Here is a 20,100-nt window from a genome sequence, read left to right on the forward strand (position 1 = left end):
GAGCTTAGAATACAAGCAAGATATCTGATCACAAAGTATTGATCGAATTAGTCAGAGCAGCTGTTTGATAATGAGCTTCCAAATCACTATAAACACTCTCTGCTGCTAAAACATTACGGATTGATTTGTTTTGTTACATTTGCATGCCTAGAAATTGAAGGAATCAGTAGGAGTTCTTTGTTGTAGGAGTCTCTGTGTTACTGCAACAAAGACATGAGGAAGAGACACATAACAAACCTGTGATGTGAATATTACACATCTCAGTGCATAAAACAATCTCTGATTGCTTATATAACGCCTCAACAGGGACTCCTTTTCAGAGGAGCACTTTTATGTCTGAATGTTCCAGAAGAAGGCACACTGCATGGATAACGGTCCTGACAGTTCTTTAAGATGGAGTGTGTGTGCGTGTGTGTGTGTGTGTGTGTGTGTGTGTGTGTGAGTGTGTGCATGTACGAGTGTGTGCGTGCATGTATGTTTGTCGACAGAAACTGAAAGCAAGAGACATGGAGAGACACAGAAAGAATTAAGGATGACTGTGTTTCTCTGATTAGATAGCATTTGAAGATCAGAAGATTCTGGGGGCTACTTTTATTGGTTACTTTGAGCTTGCCTCATCGCAACCTCTCACAGTAACATATGTCATACCCTGCTGAAAAACAAATGAGAGCGGAAATGAAGAGAACACAAACGATAAAGGAAGGAGGACTCAGACTGACAATACATAAAAAGCAGATTAAACGGATTAAAAAGAAAAAAAAAATCAAAAAACCTTTTGAAATGTCATCACAACTTAACAGACAAAAACAAAAAGATTATTAATTTGTCATCACCATCAAATACATGTTTTGGCAACTACACGAAAAGAAGCTTTTTGAAGTGAACCATGCACTGAACTTGACTACAGAAAGTTTTACATTGAACTTGGCTGCTAGTGCTGCTGCTCCTGCTCTGTCTCCATCCAGTTTGTATGGAGTTTGTATGTATGTTGTTGAGGGGGCAGAACAGAGCCATCTGGGCAAGGTTAAGTGAGGGCTCTGCCACTTTGAGGGAAGCTAGTGGTGCAGGGCCCCTGGCTCTGACCCTGGGGCTCAGTCTGGAGAATGAGTGCCTTGCCCTGTCTGCCACTGAACAGGGACTGACTCAGAGGTACCCCCCCGCCCCTTAGGGGACAGGCATTGTGCACAGAGCTCTTCCCACACTCCCGTTCACCTCTGGTGGGTGGGGCCTTCTCTCCCGTCAATCCGCCAGCGTGCGGTCCTTGATGGACTGGAAGCCAGCACAAAAGAGCTCTCCTGTCTTTGTTTTTGCTTTGTGCCATTCCTCAAAAGTGTCTGGCAGTGAAAAAGAAAAAGGGGGTTTCTACCAGTCTTCTGCAGCTTACCAGACACAGGCAAGTGTTTTATGTGGTAAAGACATTGAGAACATGCACTAAGCTCACTGCTGCAACCCCATTTGGTTACAGATGAATGTGAAACGCATAGAGCCTATCGTTCTCCTACCGTTTAGCCTGTTGCAGGAGTAATACACATGTAGGAGTTAGTGGGCAAGTGAGTGAGTGACTGAAGGAGTGAACAAGCGAGATAGTGTGTGAGTGAGTGAGTGAGTGAGTGAGTGAGTCAGTTAGTCGAAGAGTGAGTGAAATGACTGAGCGAGTGAGTGAGTGAGTGAATGAGAGAGAAAATTAATGAGAACTATCTAGACAGTGATGTTTTTTCTCCTCTCACATGACTTTTTATTTTAACTGTCTGTTAATGTACAGTTGTAATTTGACTAATGGGTATTGCTGAATTGTTGTCTGCCTGCTTGCCTGCTGGAGTGGCACACTACTCCTGCCCACTCTGCTAAACCATTATAGACTGAGACTGAAACAGGGATGAATGAGAGAGAGGCAAACTAGTGAGGCATACTTCCAGAAGATTCAAGCTTTTTTCAGCAGCAGCTAAAGTATTTCTACTAGTAAGAGAATGAATATTATGCTGAGTGTGTTCAACTCAAAATCTCAGACATTCACGTGATGGTAAAAAAATAGTAATAACAAACAAAATGCTGTTTTGTGTTTTCTGTACAAAAATGCACATTGTTAATGGGAAATGTTTAAGAGACATAACTTTGTCCCTCTGCCAGAGACACATTAAACTGAGAAGCAGAGATCGACGGCCAATGATGCGAATAACTTAGGGACTTGCAGGAAACTGCCTTTATCAGTAGAGCGCTTTTTCATAAGAACGCTCTTTGTCGAATTCAGACGTTTATAATCAGCATGATTGTCACAGCAATCCAGAAAGACTTCAGATGGATCTAAAGTGAGCTCCTCACTCCAACCCACACTGTATCTCCTTTTCTCCTCCTCACTATGGTAACAGATCTAAAGTGGTCAGTTACGATAGTGTGTGGTTCATAACAGGAGTTGACATGATCCTAAGAGCAGTGACTGGAATCAGGAACACCCTCTTAGAGACAAGCTGACTACAGTATCAAATGAGGAGGCACTCAGTCAAAGGACGGAGGTCTATGCCAGCCCTTTATAGCCAATAAAATGAAGGCCAGCATGAATAACACTTGGCATGGTTGAAATGTCCTGTGGTTGAGTAAGATGTGCCTGTAGATTACCTGTCCCTGACACTAAATAGGTTTATCTGGGTGATGCAATTCCAGGCAAAACACCAGACAGGCAACATATTGTATGGGACCTCATCTCCCTTATAGTGAAAGGTTGAGATGACAGATTCACTGGAGCATACAGTTGAATGGAGGTTAAAAAGATCATTTAAAAATGCAAGAGCCCATAAGTATATCTGGATGGGTTGTTTAACATGCACAGCTTACTGCAAACACAACACACATGTATACACACAAACAAACATACACAACTGGGCTTATATAGGGTGTGTGTCAGACCTTTCCCCCACTCTTTGTTTAAGGGAGGCACACGCTCCTTAACCTCCATGGAAATGCAGTTTTCAATGGTTCATTACTCCTCATTGAAATCTGCCGGTTTGCAGGAGCAGGCAGGCTGGTATGTCATTCACTCTGTCTCTTGCTGCCCTCCCTGTTACTCCAGCTGGCTGGCTGAGGAGATGGAGAGTAACTCTAAACTGCATCCATTTTTTTTTTTTTAACGGGGGAGCGCAAAGCAGCCCGAGATATCATAAAATACCTCCCTCCTCCTCCTCCTCCTCCTCCCCCCCACCCCCCACCCTTTACCCCCATACACCCCGGGCACACTGCCTGATTGTCTGTCAGGCATTGTTCGAGGGGGATTATACAGTAGAGACATCTCATTCATGCCTCCATCCAGTGGATTCTGACACATAAAATGTGAAGTGATTTTTTATTCGGTGACAGGGCTTATAAGGTCCCTGTGTAGGAGGGATTGCCTGGTGGCAGGGGAGAAATAGTGTTCTTTTTCCAAGAGCAGAAAGGGTATTGATTTGACCTTCATCTTTAAATACCAGTCGATAGGATTTTGCCTGATGGATGGATGTTGTATTGTGTTTATTTTGTTTCCTCATCTGGCCTGAGGGATGGTTTCCTGGGACTCGTTCTTTCAACATGGCACCAGGCTTGCAAAGTAGCAGAGCTAACTTCAGCCCAAACACACTCAGGGTTATCTGTGCATAAATGATCGCCCCCGACAACGAGTGACGTAACGCGTGGCCATCATCGGTGCAGAAACATTGTGCATTATTTATATAAGCAAAGCAAACTCTAGGCGAACATTCCAGTGATCCGAGATCTCCCAATGGATGGATGTGGACAACATGCTAGCCATAGACCTACATCTTCACTGATGATGTCTTAATCACTGTAATGTCATGAATTACAGAGAATGAAACACTTTCAGGGAGATTTGGACTTGTTGACTTACAGACAGTTTCCCTCTAAACACATCAAAACAGCCCAAGTGACAAAACACATAGATTGCTTCCTTGTCCAAAACACCTCTCAAATTATTGCTGTTTTGCTTTGTCCCTATGCTCCTTGCTCATATGCTGCTTTTCCAGGAGACAGCATTTCAGAATGAATCCGGTCCTCAAAGTCTAAACGAGGGTCTAAAGGAGATGTTTGAACAAATCTAAGCCATGTTTGGGTGTAATGACAACTGTGAAGCTGAAGAGATGATGAATGTGCCGCTAGCCCTGCTGGATGTACATTTCTTTTGTTTGGTCTGTTTTCTGTTTAATTCTAAAGTAAAGTCAAACTGAAATGGAATCTTAGAATTAATAATTTCACTACAATTCACATACACACGAATTTATATACAAACACGTATGTACACAGACGTTTGCAAACACACACTCTCTCTCTCTCTCTCTCACACACACACACACACACACACACACACACACACTCACTCTCTCTCGCTCGCGGCCACCCCAAGGTGATTGACAGGACTGGCTCGTGATGGATCCTCCCTCCCACTCCTCGCCGTAGCTCGCCTCCCACTCCAGATTCAGTAGCCAAGTTTGTGCACAGGGATGCGGGCGCACGGAGCAGCCTGAAAATGGCTCTCTACTGGATTTACTCATCCCTTATTGTTTTTCACGTGTTATTACGGTGTCAAGCAGTGAGGAATTATCCGGAAAATGAAGGTAGGCTACATAAATGTTACAGTATATCGGTGAGGTTTATGGATGTGTCGTCGGAAACACCTTGGATTCCCGTTCAAATTGGAGTAGTATCTACGTTTACATGTCTAGTTGGGTATGAATCATGCATGGATCAAGTCGAACGTTATGAAGCACAGACACTTTCTTCACCGGCACTCACATTAAAGTTTCATGTACTACAAATAGAATTTTCCTTTGGCGTTGGAAAACAAACATCGCTCTTGAATCTAGAAAACTTGAGATTTCAGAGGACATTTCAGTTTCATGACAGTAATTTATTTTGGAAATATTGCGGTAAATTAAAAAATCTAGGACTAATCACTGATACTACAGTAGTTCTATGAATACATGAACGACTACAATTAAGTAAGTTAATAGCTAGTTTGGTCGTTTGAATTGAAAAAAGAAAGAGAGTCAGTTAGGCTTAATTGCAACGCAATTACGAAATGTGCGAAAATGTAAGACACTTAACTCGAACATTCGCAAGTGGGCTATTGTGAAAACCATCGCGTGTGTTGGCAAGAAGTGATTTTTCGAGCTTCTAAAAATCGGGGTCTCCCAGTTACTGCTCTTTGATTTAGTTGCAGGAGATTGTTCGTTGCAAGGCGAGATAAGGTTCACAGTAGTTATAGGTCGTTTGTCCATGTTTGAGGCTTTTGGCTGTTCGTCGACGCTGTAGCATTTGTCGCCAAAAATGTGAAAATTTGCTGGAGGTACAGGCTGCTTGCAGTGAAAGTTTGAGACCAGTTTCTTGGGATTTGATTGGAGCCATATTCATATCCCACGCTTGCCTTACACAACAGTTTGCCTTCTGTTCGGCTCTCTAGTTGGTGCGCTGGATGGGTATGATGTGTCCTGGACTGTCCATCATAGTTCTTCGTAATCTGCGTGCTCAACGCTTAAGACTTAATACAGTATTACAGTTTGTGGACCAAAACAAAAACTCGGTAGAAGTGCAGAACCAGTAATTCTCCTAGTTTCGAGTTTTGCCACCAATTCAGATTTGACACGAACAACAGTACTGTTATGATACAAAACTCAGCCATACTTGAGTCATTTAAAGAATCATTATTTCATTAATTCCTGTCTTTAAAAACAGCACCAATTCCGATGTTCATTAGGACAACTATTCTGTATCCACAAGCGGTGCGTAGAAGCAAGAGACACTACGTGGCCCTACGTGAATATTACAAAACTGGCACACTTAACGTAGATGATGCTTAGATGAATAGCTGAATAAGACTTTCAGTATATTGTATGATGTCACAGAACATAAACTTTCAGTGTAGAATCTACACGCAAAGACCTTGGGTATGGTGTTACTCTGTGGGCCTTATTTCAGTTGGCAATGAGGTTACTTTGCTAAGTGAACACAAAGTTATCTTTTTACTTTACCATTTTAAGACTCAGAGTCAAACCTGTTCCTTACAACAAAGGCCTTTTGAAAAAGAGGATTAATAGAGATTATGTTCTCATATTTTAACAGGATTGTAATGGTCATGATGAATAACGCATTCCTTTTCTGCCACTAAATACATTGGTTCAGGAATAACTGCTTGGTTTAGTCTATAAACGAAATAACGGCTGTAACCATACATCACTCTTCAACATAAACTATGATTCTTTTCACTGGTGATGGGAAGAAGGGTTATGGATATGTGACATCATCTTTTTTCCCCCAACAAATTCAGGTTAGTCAACATCAGTCATCTTGACACATGACAGAAAACTAGACCAGTCATGTGCAGGGTGAGATGAAATTACCCTGAACTGCTCTTTTTGTCTTTCGTTGGTAAGCCTCAGCGATAAGCAGTTTTCACAGTTCTTGTTATTCCTGTTATAAACAGTAGGTGGTATCCATGAGGTAATTTTCAATAAGAGACTTTTGTGTGTGTGTGTGTGTGTGTTCTTCTGTCTCTTTGTAGACAGTGTGAGAAGCTCATCCCTAAACATTAGGGGTTTTGGACAGTTACATACATCTGCTCCATGTCACATCTAAACCAAATGATGTTTGATTGTTCCCTTGCCACAGAACTGCTTTTAGAGCAATATTCCTTAATTACGCACTACTGTTGATTCGATTCTATTCTATTCTATTCTGTAGCTTTTAAAGACTGCAGTTGCTTAATGTAGTGGTGTGCCTGATGGCACTACTCTGGTTTGTTAAGAGAGAGAGACAGCACTGCCTTGCACAAAATAAATGCTCACAGATATGTGTGCTACCACAAAGAAAGAGGTGTTGGCATGAAATGTGTCAATGCTTCCCTTTGATCATTTCTGTGAAAGTGTCAGTAATGTTTCCTAATGTACGATAGTACAGCCCCACATATGTCCAGAAACTGACAACGAGTATTTGATAATGATACCCCGTCAGTAACAATTTGTAGTATATTATATTTTTCAGGTAGTATTTTGTTTCATCAACAGATTGCAGATGCAGTGGAAGAACTGCATTTTACATGAGGGATAAAGTACTGTTCATGTGGAGATTTACCATCTCTATAAGACCCTTCTGGTGCCCTCTGTATTCTGATGGTATGTGTAGTGGTTTTCCTCATTAGCTCCTTCTTTGTGAGCATGCCCGCTGTGTCTGCTGAAGAGGGCTTCTTCACCCGCTTTGTTTTCCCTCTTCGGGACTTTGGCAGGAAAATTAGCATGAGAAAAAGCTCTCTTTATGCTCTGTTCAGCCGTGCTTGGAGGCCATGGTGAACGTCTGGCTCCCTCTCTGTATGGAGGACTGACTGAGAGCTCAGCACACAGTGAACTTGAATCCCTTTTGTTTGAGGGTGGTAATGAAGTCTCTTGATTGGCTTGCTCCATGGTCTTGGTTTTGTTCAAATTAAGAGGCACTTACTCGTGCCAGCGTATTGGACTTTCAGTGTTTATCCATGGCCAAAACCATTCAGATACCTTCAAGCTGACATCGGGTCAGCAGGCAGTGGCCAAACGCTTTTTCTGAAGCGGCCAAGATTGTGGTGTATTGTGTTCTTAGCCATAGTTTAGTCCTCCTAAAGTGCAGAGGCTCTAAATGAGATAAGTTACTAAACCACTAAAAATGATTTAATCATGTAGGAGGCCATCCTCAATTCACAGGCCCTGCAGGGCTCCATAACCAACTACTCCGCACAGTAGAAGCTTAAATGTGCGGATTAGACACATCACAGCTATATTTGTGGCAGAGGATTAATATAAAGTGTAGAGAGAGCCATATTGATTTGGCTTCATGTAGGTTTTGTCTGTTGCTCTTTCAGCTCCTACAGATGATTTTATCCTTGATTTAATGATTTTATTTATCTTTAACTCGAAGGTAAAGCTCTTGACGTGAGAGACAGCATTGCTATAGTCCCTGGCAACCCCTGCTGCTCTCCAAACTCAATGCTCCGTGCCTTATCGCACTGAAACCTAATCCAAGCCCTCAAAGATCAAACAGCTTCTTCAGTAGGACAACACACCATGGCCTGTGATGCTTGAGAAGGAGGAAGAACGAGAAACGGGCAGGTTTCGCACTGCTGTTGTGAAGTAGCCTTGTGCTACTTCCTCATAAAAAAAAAGAGACATTTCCACTTGAAGTATTCTTTACAACAAAATCTATTAACCTTGTTTACTTAAGCAGCTGAATTGACTTAACAATGAATTCAGCCCATATACGTGTACTTGCTATATGAAAAGTGCTCTGTGATCGATGTGACATAGAGAATGCACGCAGGTTTGATGTCTTTCTCAGAGAATGGCACAGACGCTGTACCTGCCTTTTTATAGTAGTTCCTTTTGAACTGTGACTTGGTATCTCCTCATGTCTGCAGAGTCCCACTTGACAGGGAAAAAAACACCCATTATTTTCACTATATGTCTTCACGCATTATGTTGATTTCCCCCCATACTCTGTATTCCAAGCTCCGCCCTCCTCATTTGTGTTCATCATGTAATGTCAGGACACGCTTCTGGGGTCAGAGGTTCTAGTGTTTTCTAACTACCGTGATGTATTATGGTTGTACATATTGGCAGACACATGCTTGGCGTGGCAATCAGACATAATTAAAACAGATCCGTGGCTCTGGGTATGAGACCTTTCTGCTGACAGCTGCTTTGATCCGTCCTCCCGGCCCAGTCCTTTACCTTCATTAGTGCCCTCTCCACTCTATTCTGCCTCTGGTCTAATGTGCTGCCGTAATGTTCTCTAATGACCGAAACTGTGGGACCCTCATTGTAGATTATTCTTTAACATCACCACTTTTATCATTGGTGATCTGTTCTCTTGTGGTCTTGAGGCCAATTGCTGTGGCTTGTGGGTGGTTTTTTTCTTCAGTGTGCTGTATATATCATTACAGAAGCAATGTATTCATGGAATGAGTCAGTCAGTATTTAAGAATCTCATACCCGGCAGTCAATTTTTTTCCCCCTCCCCCCTCTTTTGTTGAGAAGGACCACCCTAGAATACCCCTAAGCTAAACAACAGCGTGTTGTATGTAGGAGCAAACGAACTGGAGAATCCGTTTTGAATTAGCATTTTGAATTTTCTCGACAAACAAAAATAAAAACTGGGGCCTAATTATAAATCTGGTCTCGCCCATGAATGATGATGTCACCTCCACAGAGATCGTCTGCGGCCCGTATCATCCAGATCTAATTGCGTCTCGTGTCGTTCTCCGGGTTTTCATCCTGTTTGGATTCTCTCTTGGGGTTCAGCATTTGATAGGATGGCTGTTTTTTTTTTTTTTTCTTTCTGTGACAGATACCCAGTGTCGAAAATCCTTGGTGAGAGTCACATGTGTGCCTACACACACAGTCACACAGGGCCATGTGGCAGCTGTGGCGTGAGATATGTCTGTGTTTATAATGAGACATCCCTGGGGGACTCGCTGCTTTTTAACAAAGCCATGCAACTCACAGGTCTCTGATAAGCCTCTGCTGGATAGGCCTACACTTGTTGAAGCTCTGTCACGTGCGTCGCATCTGCCAAAAAGCTGAAAAGGCGACTATATTAAGCAGAGTCTCTGCTAAAAAAAAGAAAAAAAAAGGGGGGGCGTAGGGAAACTTTGAAGGATTGTCACTCTGGTGCAGCCTTGTCAACCAAGTGTTCAGTGTGTTTTGATCTGTTTTCTTAACTTTTGGTCATCCTCCTCGCAAACCTAGAGCTTCAGGTGGAACACATATACAGTGTCTCATCAGCCATGCCACCATCAGTCTGTTGCAACATGCTTCCGGCTCCTTCATTCTTTTCCATTTTTTTCTTTTCTTCTTTTTTTTTTTCTTGGATGGGGATAGCACAGGTCATCTGATCTGCTTGCTGCTATTTATCTGATACCAATGGTAGTCTGGTGGTCTTTCCCACTGATAATCTGGTGGCTGCTGTGCAGGCTGATATATGCATATCTTCTCAGTATCTGTTGCTCCCCAGTATCTCCATGGATTAGCTCTGCAGATGTTCCTTACAGTATGATAAACTACAGTGGATCATCATTTCCTGTCAACAGACTGTTGGAGCTAATTAGTCTCTAGCCTTTTCTTAACGAGATAATACACTTCTGTAAGTCCACTGAGTCTTCTTGTGTCCTTGAGCATTGAGCAGGACCTATTGCCAAAAATGACAAAGTGATAGGAAGAATGGGGGGGGGGGCCTCCGTTAGTGAAAACTAGGAGCTGAGAAGCCTGATTTTAGGCTTAGTTGACTGGCGTTTTGGGAGTCCTGGAGACAGACTTGGCTTGTGTAGGACAGGCTGGATCTCCCTGGTGGATTTTAACCGACAGTTGATCCCTTGCGGAAGCCTGCTTTCCCCCCTTGCAGTGTGTGTTACACTCTCCCAAAAGACTGCTCCTCTGACTTCACTCTCATTTTGACTGGCAGAAGCTGCTGACACAAAGCAAGCCTCTGACTCACAATGTATCAGATGTATTATATACAGTGTGCCTTAAGGCTTTCAGTAATATGCAAGCTTTCTCCTGTATTTGCTCTTAATTCTTTTGCTGCTTTAACTTGTACTTTCTAAGGATACTATGGTAACCAGCATATTCATCTTTTGAGAATGTTTATGCGCTTCCATGCTTGAGTAGGCCGCCAGTTAAACCTGTACATGATTTGTTGGAATAGCCATGTCAAAATGTACTGTGAAAATAGAGCTATGTGAGCTGTGATTGTAATTGAATTAAAGTAAACCTCAAGCAACTAGTAATAGTTTAATTCATTAAACTGATAAGACTTAGGTATTTCATATTTGACAAAAATTTAGAGTACAGGCAGTCTAAAAATCATCGCATTACATATTACATTCCTTTCTGTGCGAGATCCAGAGAGTGCTCAGGAGCTGAAATGCTGCTAAATATTTTACATGTGACCTGATCTGGATTAAAATAAGATCCAAATAAAATAAAAATGGTTTAAATAAGCTCAGAATAGTGTAAAAGAACAGATTTCTCCCAAACCAAATGGGAATGTAAAGCAGCGCATAGGAAAATAGTGAATTTAGTTTGGACTAGACATAATTCAATGGCATATGAATATTTGAAAATATACAAGTATGAAAATATGACATTTGAGTATGTAGATATAACGCTTGCTTTTATTAACTGTTTTAAAAGAGATGTCAAAGAGTGACTTAATGTTAATTTCGTTTTTCTGAAACGTTAATCCTGTCATTGCTACGCAGAGTGTTCTGTGTTGTCATGTGTTTTAACACACACGTCATTCAGCTGACTGGCTGATATTTAAATATTCATTTCCTTTTATTACATTTTTTTTTTTGAAGTGCAGTTACTCTTAGACGTGTTTATTAAAATAGATCCTTAAGGTAGTTGCTGAGATTTGTTTTTAATTAAATTGACCTTAAGATAATACTTACTTTGCGCTATGTATTTATTTCACGTCTTTATGTTTTAACAACTTGAAACTCAAGAGATAATGTAAAATACAGAAAAGGCAAAAGAGCACTTTGTAGAGAAGCTCAAGTGGTATTTAATGTGAACTTAATTCTTATAGGTTAATGGTGGCTTGGAGCCATGGCATGTGCTTAAAACTTTCAAAAAGATCTTCATTTTACAACTTCAGCTCAGCTTCAGTGCACACTCAAATACCTTGTCCAATCAACAGCAACAAGAATAAAGTTTTTGTCATTATGCTTTTTTTTTTTTCATAATATTCTTCTCATTCCATAATTTCTTCCCTCTTCTGCTCTATCTGTGCTTTTATTCCTGGTGGTCTTTGCTGTGTGAGAACTTGCTCTCTGACCGCTGCCCTTTGTGTGTGTTAATGGTTAATCTGATCTCTTGCTAGGAGGGGGAAAGACTATCTTTGCCAGCCTCAGGGGGTTTTAAAATGCTCTCCACATCCTCGCTTAGGGCTAAAGAAGAATAACACAGACGTGTCCCTTGACCCCATCATTGTGACGTGTGTTGTACACTTTCAAAAATTGTAGTGAAAAATCTGTTTTGGTCCCTCGGTGTGACAATAGTTGTGATCGATGAATCTCATTTGGAGCTCTGCGGTCCTCCGTTGGTCTCATCAAACTCTTTATAGAAATAATTCAATTTTTGTGATACTATTGTGTCACCTTTTGCGCTTGATGTGATTACTGTTGCATCAGTCTCTCTCTCTCTCTCTCTCTCTTTCTGGTGGTTTGGATCAGGTTTGTGGCCTTTTGGCAGGTAGATTAAAGGGGGGCATTTTGTCCTGAAAAGGAAGGGGATTAGAGAAAAGGGTATTGTGTGATCCTCTGGTTTGTTCAGTGTATGAGAGAAAGAGAGAATGAAAGAGAAAGTCTTCCCTTGTTTCTCCCCTCCTCAAACCCTGTTTGAGTTTTTTTTTTTTTTTTTCCTGGCGTCAGATCTCCAAGGGCCAAGATGTGAGAGAGGATGTTGATGCGTTTCCTGTAAGATGGATGCTTCGAGGGTGCTCTCTGAACAAATTAAAAAAAAAAAAAAAAGGTGAAGTGTTAGGCAAAGTGTTACCCCACAAGTTAAACATTACCTGCTGCTACTATCAATGGCCTGTGGGAAACCTGCAGCTTGACGGCCTAATTCATTTGTTTGTTTTATTAAATGTTCCATTCTAGGACTGGAGAAGATGACTTGTAGCTTAGCCAAACGACTCAGTGGCCTCTGTAAGCCTGCTTCAGCAATCCTGGCTGCACACGCACTGGGATAATGACATCATAGTTTATGTTAGGTTAAGCATCAACATCCAGCATTTAAATTTCAACTCATCAGGCTAGGCCAAGTACCACAAAGCGTAATCTTTTTCTTTTTGTTTGGACGCAAATTATCCGTTGAAGCATAATTTAATTATGTGAAATGTTTGCGTGTCACCCAAGCATCACGACACGCTCATCTTCAGTTTGGAATTTGGATTGATTTTGGTTTTTGATTTAGTGCATTTTATTTATTTTTTTTTAATTTGACTAGAAAGGGCATGGGTTTGCGGCTGACGAATGAGAGGTTGATATGCAGCGTGAAAAAGGAGGAACATCTGAGGTTTGGATGTGATTAAAAATTAATCACCCTGGTTGCCAGGGCTGTAATTGGTTTGGAATGGAGCTCAAAGTGGGAAGTTCAGTGCTGAGACTTGAGGGAGACTGCCACAGCGATATAAATAGCATTGAAGCTGCTATTTTAACCTTTTTGCTCCTTGGAAAATATTACACCAAGTATAGATTTTGTGAATCTATACAATAAAAATAGCACTATATGTTACACCACGATAAGTCACTGGTTATCATTTGTACTCAGAGTTGATTTTGTTGTTTAGTTTATTCAGAATTTTGGCATTTGTGTGGAAATCTGAAATGTATCTGCAAACCCCAAAACTGGATAGAGGAAGCTCACTTCCTTCAGGAATCTGGTAATTCTGTATATAAGCATATTCATACGGTGATTTTGTCAGTCTTGTGATATAAATATATAATACAGTTCTGTTTTCATCTCTCTGATTTACAGTCACTCTGCTAGACTCTGTATCAGCTCAGGGGGACCTGGGATGGGAGGCCTACCCACCAGAAGGGGTGAGTAAAATTCGAATATGTGAACTATTAAGACATAAAGCTCTTGCATTGCTTACTGCTGTGGAAATGTGGGGTATTTACAGCTGTTGTGGAAATGTAGTTGGCTGTACAACTGCCGCACCCTCACCATTTCTTAAGGAGACTTTTTAGGAACAGGGAGATGTGAAGTACTCTTGAATGTTAGTTGCAGGATCGTATTTCAACTTCATTGTCATTATTTTTTAACAAAAGAAAAGAACCAATTTCTCCACTTGTGAAGACCCCTTCTAAACTTTAGCCCTTAGAACAGTACTTCTCTTCTGTGTCTCTGTGGGTGAGATCATTCTAGCTCTGAGGGAGAAGAGTGTCTGATTTCCTTCCTACTCACCTGTCTCCGACCCCCAGCCAACCCGAGGCAGCGTACTCCTCTTTGAGCTGTAAGCCTGGAGTTTGGGCTCCATACAGATCGCCACAGGGGGTCTGAAGAGAGTAGCTCATTTTCAAACGACCTCACTAACCCACGGGGAAGCAATCCTCTTGCCACCGCAGCGGGGTCCCTCTCCATCATCAAACGCTTTTGTTACAGTCAGACAAATCCCTCGCAAAATGATGATGGATTATAATGGCTGTCTTGGCATGAAAAAGAACTCTTGAATGAAAATTTCCACTTTTTTTTTTTTTTTAAATACCCAAGAGCCTTGATTTTCCCATTTTTCATTTTCACTGTTTGGGAGAAACGCATTGAATGCTCAAGATTTTGTATATGTTTTTGATGTTAATTAAATAAGGAGTTACTGAAGTTTGGGCGTAGCTTACAGCTGTGTTCCATTTACATAAATGTAGAAGAAAAAAACATGATCTCTTATTACTTGTCTTGACCCAGTTATATCTGGGAAGTTGCCCTCTCTCTCTCTGTTGCCTTCCCTGCCGCTAAGCTCTCATTTAGGCTTTTTGCTTTTCTTCTGCTCAGTTCTGGTGAAGAACATACTGTAATTCCAAATCTATATGTCAGTGCTGATTCGACAACGTGCGGGCTCTCAGAGCGATGCAACCTTGGCTCCTAATCATGACAGGGAAGCATCTACTTTATGACCGGGTGAAACTACTGAAGAAATAACAAAATATTAAGTCGCCAAAAGATACACTCAAAAAGCATGACAGACAGATCAACTCAGACTGATAAGGGCATGAAATGCGTTTCAATTCATTAAATTACTTTTAGCTTTTCCCATGTTAGGCGTACTCTAAATGATGATGATAGCTGCATTTAGTGATGCCTCCTGTAGTAATGGGCACTATGCTTTATGCCAGTGTCTGTCAGCGTCTCACCCTTGGGAAACCCGTAGAAAAGAGCGTTTCAAGAGAGCCACTCTTTTGCTTCAGAGATGCTGAATGGGATGTAATGTAATATACAGTAAATGACGTGCTGTGTATGGGGCGGGAAAGACAAAAGAACCTAGTGCTTGCATTCTTATATTTCTGTATATCTATACATCTGATATCACCACCATAATTTCATAACACTTGTTTACTTCAAAATAACAAGTTCTGAATGAATTGGTCTGTTTTTAATTGATTAAAGTGAATCTATGTATTGTGACCAGTTATTGACCAGGGGTTTTCTTCCTGCTCTGTGCAGTGGGAGGAGATTAGTGTGATGGATGAGAGAAACACACCCATGAGGACATATCAGGTGTGTAATGTGATGGAGGCCAATCAAAACAACTGGCTACGGACCAGCCTCATACCTCGTGAGGGTGCCCAGCGAGTCTACGTGGAGATCAAATTCACGCTTCGCGATTGCAACAGTCTGCCTGGTGTCCCCGGCACGTGCAAAGAAACCTTCAACGTCTACTACCACGAGTCCAACAGTGCAGTGGCTGCCCCTTTGCGTCACATTCGCGAAAGCCAATACATCAAGATAGACACCATCGCTGCGGATGAAAGTTTCACGCAGACCGACGTAGGTGATCGGGTGATGAAGCTCAACACTGAGGTGCGGGACATTAGCGGCCTGACCAAACGCGGCCTGTACTTGGCTTTCCAGGACTTGGGTGCCTGCATTGCGCTGGTCTCGGTGCGGGTCTTCTACAAACGGTGCCCTCTGGCCGTGCTAAATCTAGCTCGCTTCGCTGACACGGTGACGGGCGGAGATTCGGCTCTTGTGGAGGTTCGGGGTTCGTGTGTGGAGGACGCTGAGGAGTTGGAGGCACCACGCATGTTCTGCAGTGCTGACGGAGGCTGGTTGGTGCCCATTGGTCGCTGCGTGTGCCGTCCTGGTTTCGAGGAGGTTGATGGGCACTGCCAACGTAAGTGTCCATTTGTCTTGTCCAATGATACATTAGGTAGTTTCTGTCCAATGATGCATTAGATTTGTCGAGTGATACAGCCAGCATGGTTGATGCAGAACTGGGCACAGTAAACACAGTCATAGAGCTTGGAAGGGATTCTGTGAATTGTCATACAGTCCATGTACAAAACCAACTCAATGCTTACAAAAGGCTGTGATGTCCTGTCTAAAAAAAACCTCTCTACTCTCTACAGTTATTAAAGGGTGTGGTTAAACAAAAGCTATTAAAAACATATCTAAAGTTATACATGTGTATAACATAATGTTTTCGTGTTCAGGTGTTGTAGGACATTGTAAGATGTTTTATGATATTTTCAATTCCTCTTTCATATATGACATGTGTCCAATATAAAAGGTATGATTAGAGCATGTGTTTAAGCTGTATACTGTACACCTTAAGCAGACCGGCACTGTTGAAAGATGTAAGAAATATATTCATTGACACTGATGTAATATAATGATACATATTCACATTTGACACATATGAAAGGGTCCATTTTCATGTCATTTTAGCGTATGGTCTATTATTACAATACATATACAAGATCTCATATAGGCCTATCATTATTATATGTATGTTATTTTTCTAACACCATACTGCTGCATGTTAAGATGTCGAGAACTGGCCGTTGAAAAACATAATGAGATATCGAGGGAGTTAACAGTACCAGTGGTAAGCCCCCCAGCATGAAACACGATTGCTTTGCATTGTTACAGCACTGTTGGTTAGTGAGACAAACTAGCTAATGATTACACTGGAAAACGTATTCATTCACGCTGAATGTTCCAGGGTTTGTAAATGCAGTGAGTAAGCGAAAGCTCCGAGATTTCTGATGACTCAATTCTCTGCAGGAATAAGTACTTTGGCTTTGTCGAGTGCTAGGGTGTCTGGAAGGCAGTGCTCATGCTAGATTATTAAGATGTGACATTTCTCTGTAGATTTTTTTTCCCCCTAGCTCTTTGTAATCCGGCTTTCTAATAGAATAAGAAACAGACTCAGTTGTCTGCTCTGTACTGTCTGTCTGTGAAATATCAGAGCTGTTGCTTGGCAAGGATTGAATTTTTCTCTCACTGTTACTGCATTGTTCTTTCACACAAAGCAATCATGTTTTACATCACCGTTTGCTAATTAGAAATTCTTAGATCCTGTCTGAGTTCTGTTCTGAGTAATGAGGTTTTTTTTTTTTGTTTGTTTGTTTATTGAATAAACATGAACACCGTTGTCTAACCTCTGTTAGCACCTTAAGTTGAAACGGGCTAATTGGTAGATTCATTAGGCAATGTGAATGAGGCCTCTAGGCTATGTTTGCAGTTACTTCAAGCCCTACTGCTGTGGTATGGAACAACCACAAGAGTTACCTGCAAATCAACATTTCCAAACATGACTGGAAGCAAGAGAAAGTAATCAGCCCACCTCGTACTGATTGCAGCAACACAGTTTTGAAAAAAAAAAATGTTAATTGAAAAACCAAAGGAATCTTGCTTATTTCAGAGAAGGTAATGATATAAAGACAAAAAAATAGCACAGGGGCTTCCCAGAAGCAATGTCTGGGCAGTCTTAAAAACGGCTGTCTGTTGCTCTGTTTGATCAGATGTGAATTTACCCTTAATCAGATGGTATGAATGATCTGGTTAAATATGCTACCATACCAAACGAATGTAACAAGAATGTTTCTGATGGGATTGTTGGTCTTTGGTTTCCCTGGTAAAGGACAACCCCATGTCTTTTATCTAATCCATTCCTAAATGAAAAAAAAAAAGAAGGAAAATGACGCATTTTGGGTCATGCCCCTCAGAGAAAGGTGGACAGCTCATCTAATTTGCACTATGATGTTTTGCATGCAATAATGGGCTTAAAAATGCAGGTCTTCACGCGTCTCTGTTCTTTTCATCTAGCAAGGTGTTAATGGATTCATTAACGTGCTTTGCTTTCAGCCAAAGACAAGAGCTGCTTGTAATTATTCCGTTATTATTATTTTGCCTTTGTCTCTTTTGGCCTTTATTTCCCCGTCTTTGCAATACTAACTGTTCCTCACGGCTGCCACCTTAAGACCCTTCCACCGAGGAGACTGCAGCTTTAAATATTCATGCCTTCTTCCTGGACTGTTGCCTTGTGGGTGGACATGTGGACAGCAGAAGAGAGGAGAGAGAGCGAGAGAGAGAGAGAGAGAGGAGAGAGAGAGAGAGAGAGGTGGGGGAGAGGGATTTGAGCGACAGAGCTGGTAGTGGAAAGTGAAAGAGGGTTAGAGAGGGATGTAGGGGGAAAATGCTGCCATCATTGCTTAACTCAGTGGCGTCTCTCCTGTTTCTTCTCTCGCTCCGTCCTGACCCATGGCTAATAAAGCTTGCTTGGTTGTGTTAGTGATGCTATCTGTTAATTGGGTTGTTGAAGATTAGGCTAGGGCAGGTTTGATAACCTGACTTGACTACCTCATGTTGACTCCCTCTGTGTCGAGGTAGAGGATATGGGAGAACATGTTAAGGCCACATCTGTAAAATTACGATGTGCGCTGATGGCAAATTGCGACAGTGAAACAGATGAGAGAGTAAAGGATTGAGATCACTCCTTGAAAATAATCGTACATCTGAAAGATTTACATAAGAGAGCTCTGTTCAACATTTAAAGAATGCTGAGAACACGTGAGCGCGTTTTTAACTTAGCCAGCTGTGGAAACAGTAATTTGTCTTTCGCTCCTACAGTTCTGTAAGAAACATTGTGTTGCTTTTAGAAATGAGTCAGAAATATTGTGCAAAGCTGTGTATGCTATTTTCACTCTGGTGCTTTCACTGTTTGTTCTAAAAGTGTGTCCTGGCTTTGGCGCTCTCCTTTCATGCCGTGAAATCGTATATATTTCCTATATTCTGAGTAGAATAACACGATTAGGAGTGTCAGAGGAATTATATAACAGCTAAATTTAGGCTTGTGTTCAAAAAGCTCCCTCACTGTGTCATGCTAGCCCCCCTGTCTCAATTTCCTTTCTGTTTGCCTCGTATCTGTACTGAATATTCTGGATATAACCCCTTCCTCCCGGCTCGCTGTGGTCACATTAATGGAGAGTGACAGAGCAGGAAAAACTGTATGAAACACTGAAGCCCCGTAGGGTCTGACCTCTAAGAGTGAGCGAGAGAGAGAGAGAGAGAGAGAGAGAGAGAGGGTGCTGCTGATCTACTGTCTCTATATCACTAGTGCCCAGTGAAATCCCCTTTATATCACTGTCACATATTCACCCGCCCCTCCCCACCCCACCCACCCCTTTTTTTCCCCCCCCCCGTTCCAAAAATTCACATCTTTTTCTCTTTCAATTGTACATCATACAGCAGTCCTTTAGTGCTCTACCCTAGTTCAGCAGGATTTTCTTTAAAACTGCTGAATCTTTCATTCACATCCAGAGCTCATTTTGTACACATTTTTAACCAAAGGCTCTTCATTATTCTACAGCATGTTTAGAACTACTTGTATTAAAAATCTTTCACGAGGGCTTCACATAACTCACTCACTATCTGTCTTTACTGAATGTTCTGTTATATAATCACTGTTCTCTTGTGGGATGTCAAACACTGTTTGGGTATGCTGGGTGAGTACCTCAGTTCATTGAATTTGAGACAGACATGCGGTTTGACCCAATGGCCTCCCACAGTGCTCGTGCCTGCTGCTGATAGGTCCTCCCTCCATCTATTCCTTTGGCTCCCATTTTAAAGGGCTGGCCTCATGCAGCTGTGGCTGAATGGAGTGTGTTTGGCTGGGGCTAAAGAGCTTGAGATGAGCCTTTTGTGACAGTAATCTCAGCGCCATCCTGCGAGGAGCCCCAGAATGTCTTCCTTCACAGGGTTTTAGCGGGAAAAAAAAAAAAAAAAAAAAACTGGGTCATGCAGGATTGCTATTCCCTTTGACTGCAAGCCACAGTAGGGAACTTTAATCTATGGGAGTGCAGTGCTACAAATGCTCCTGGTCTCTCGTACCTTAAACTGGATGTAAAACGTTTTTCTGCGTCTGGTATTGATAGCCTTGTTTTACATACACTCACCCATGTGGCAGGAAAACCATTATGTGAATAGCTTTGGAGGTACTACAGGTTCATCATGGGTCAAGATTAGACTACAATAAGGATAAGAGTGATGTTCTTTAAGATGTTGTGTGGAGAGTGAGTGAGAGAGAGGGAGAGAGAGA

The 20,100-nt window shown here is 41.8% G+C and overlaps 1 protein-coding gene across 1 annotated transcript in view; it reads left to right on the plus strand.

Moving 5' to 3' along the window:
* The first annotated feature begins 4,507 nt into the window (after window positions 1-4,507).
* ek1 (eph-like kinase 1) overlaps window positions 4,508-20,100 on the plus strand; it is a 50,499-nt gene continuing 34,906 nt past the window's right edge. Inside the window, exons 1-3 of the mRNA XM_030770017.1 lie at window positions 4,508-4,595; window positions 13,539-13,603; window positions 15,222-15,891. Of these exons, the coding sequence (XP_030625877.1) occupies window positions 4,508-4,595; window positions 13,539-13,603; window positions 15,222-15,891 (823 nt within the window). The remainder of the gene's footprint in view (window positions 4,596-13,538; window positions 13,604-15,221; window positions 15,892-20,100) is intronic.

Source organism: Chanos chanos, chromosome 3 (genome assembly GCF_902362185.1).
Source record: "Chanos chanos chromosome 3, fChaCha1.1, whole genome shotgun sequence".
In the NCBI taxonomy this organism is placed as follows: Eukaryota; Metazoa; Chordata; class Actinopteri; order Gonorynchiformes; family Chanidae; genus Chanos; species Chanos chanos.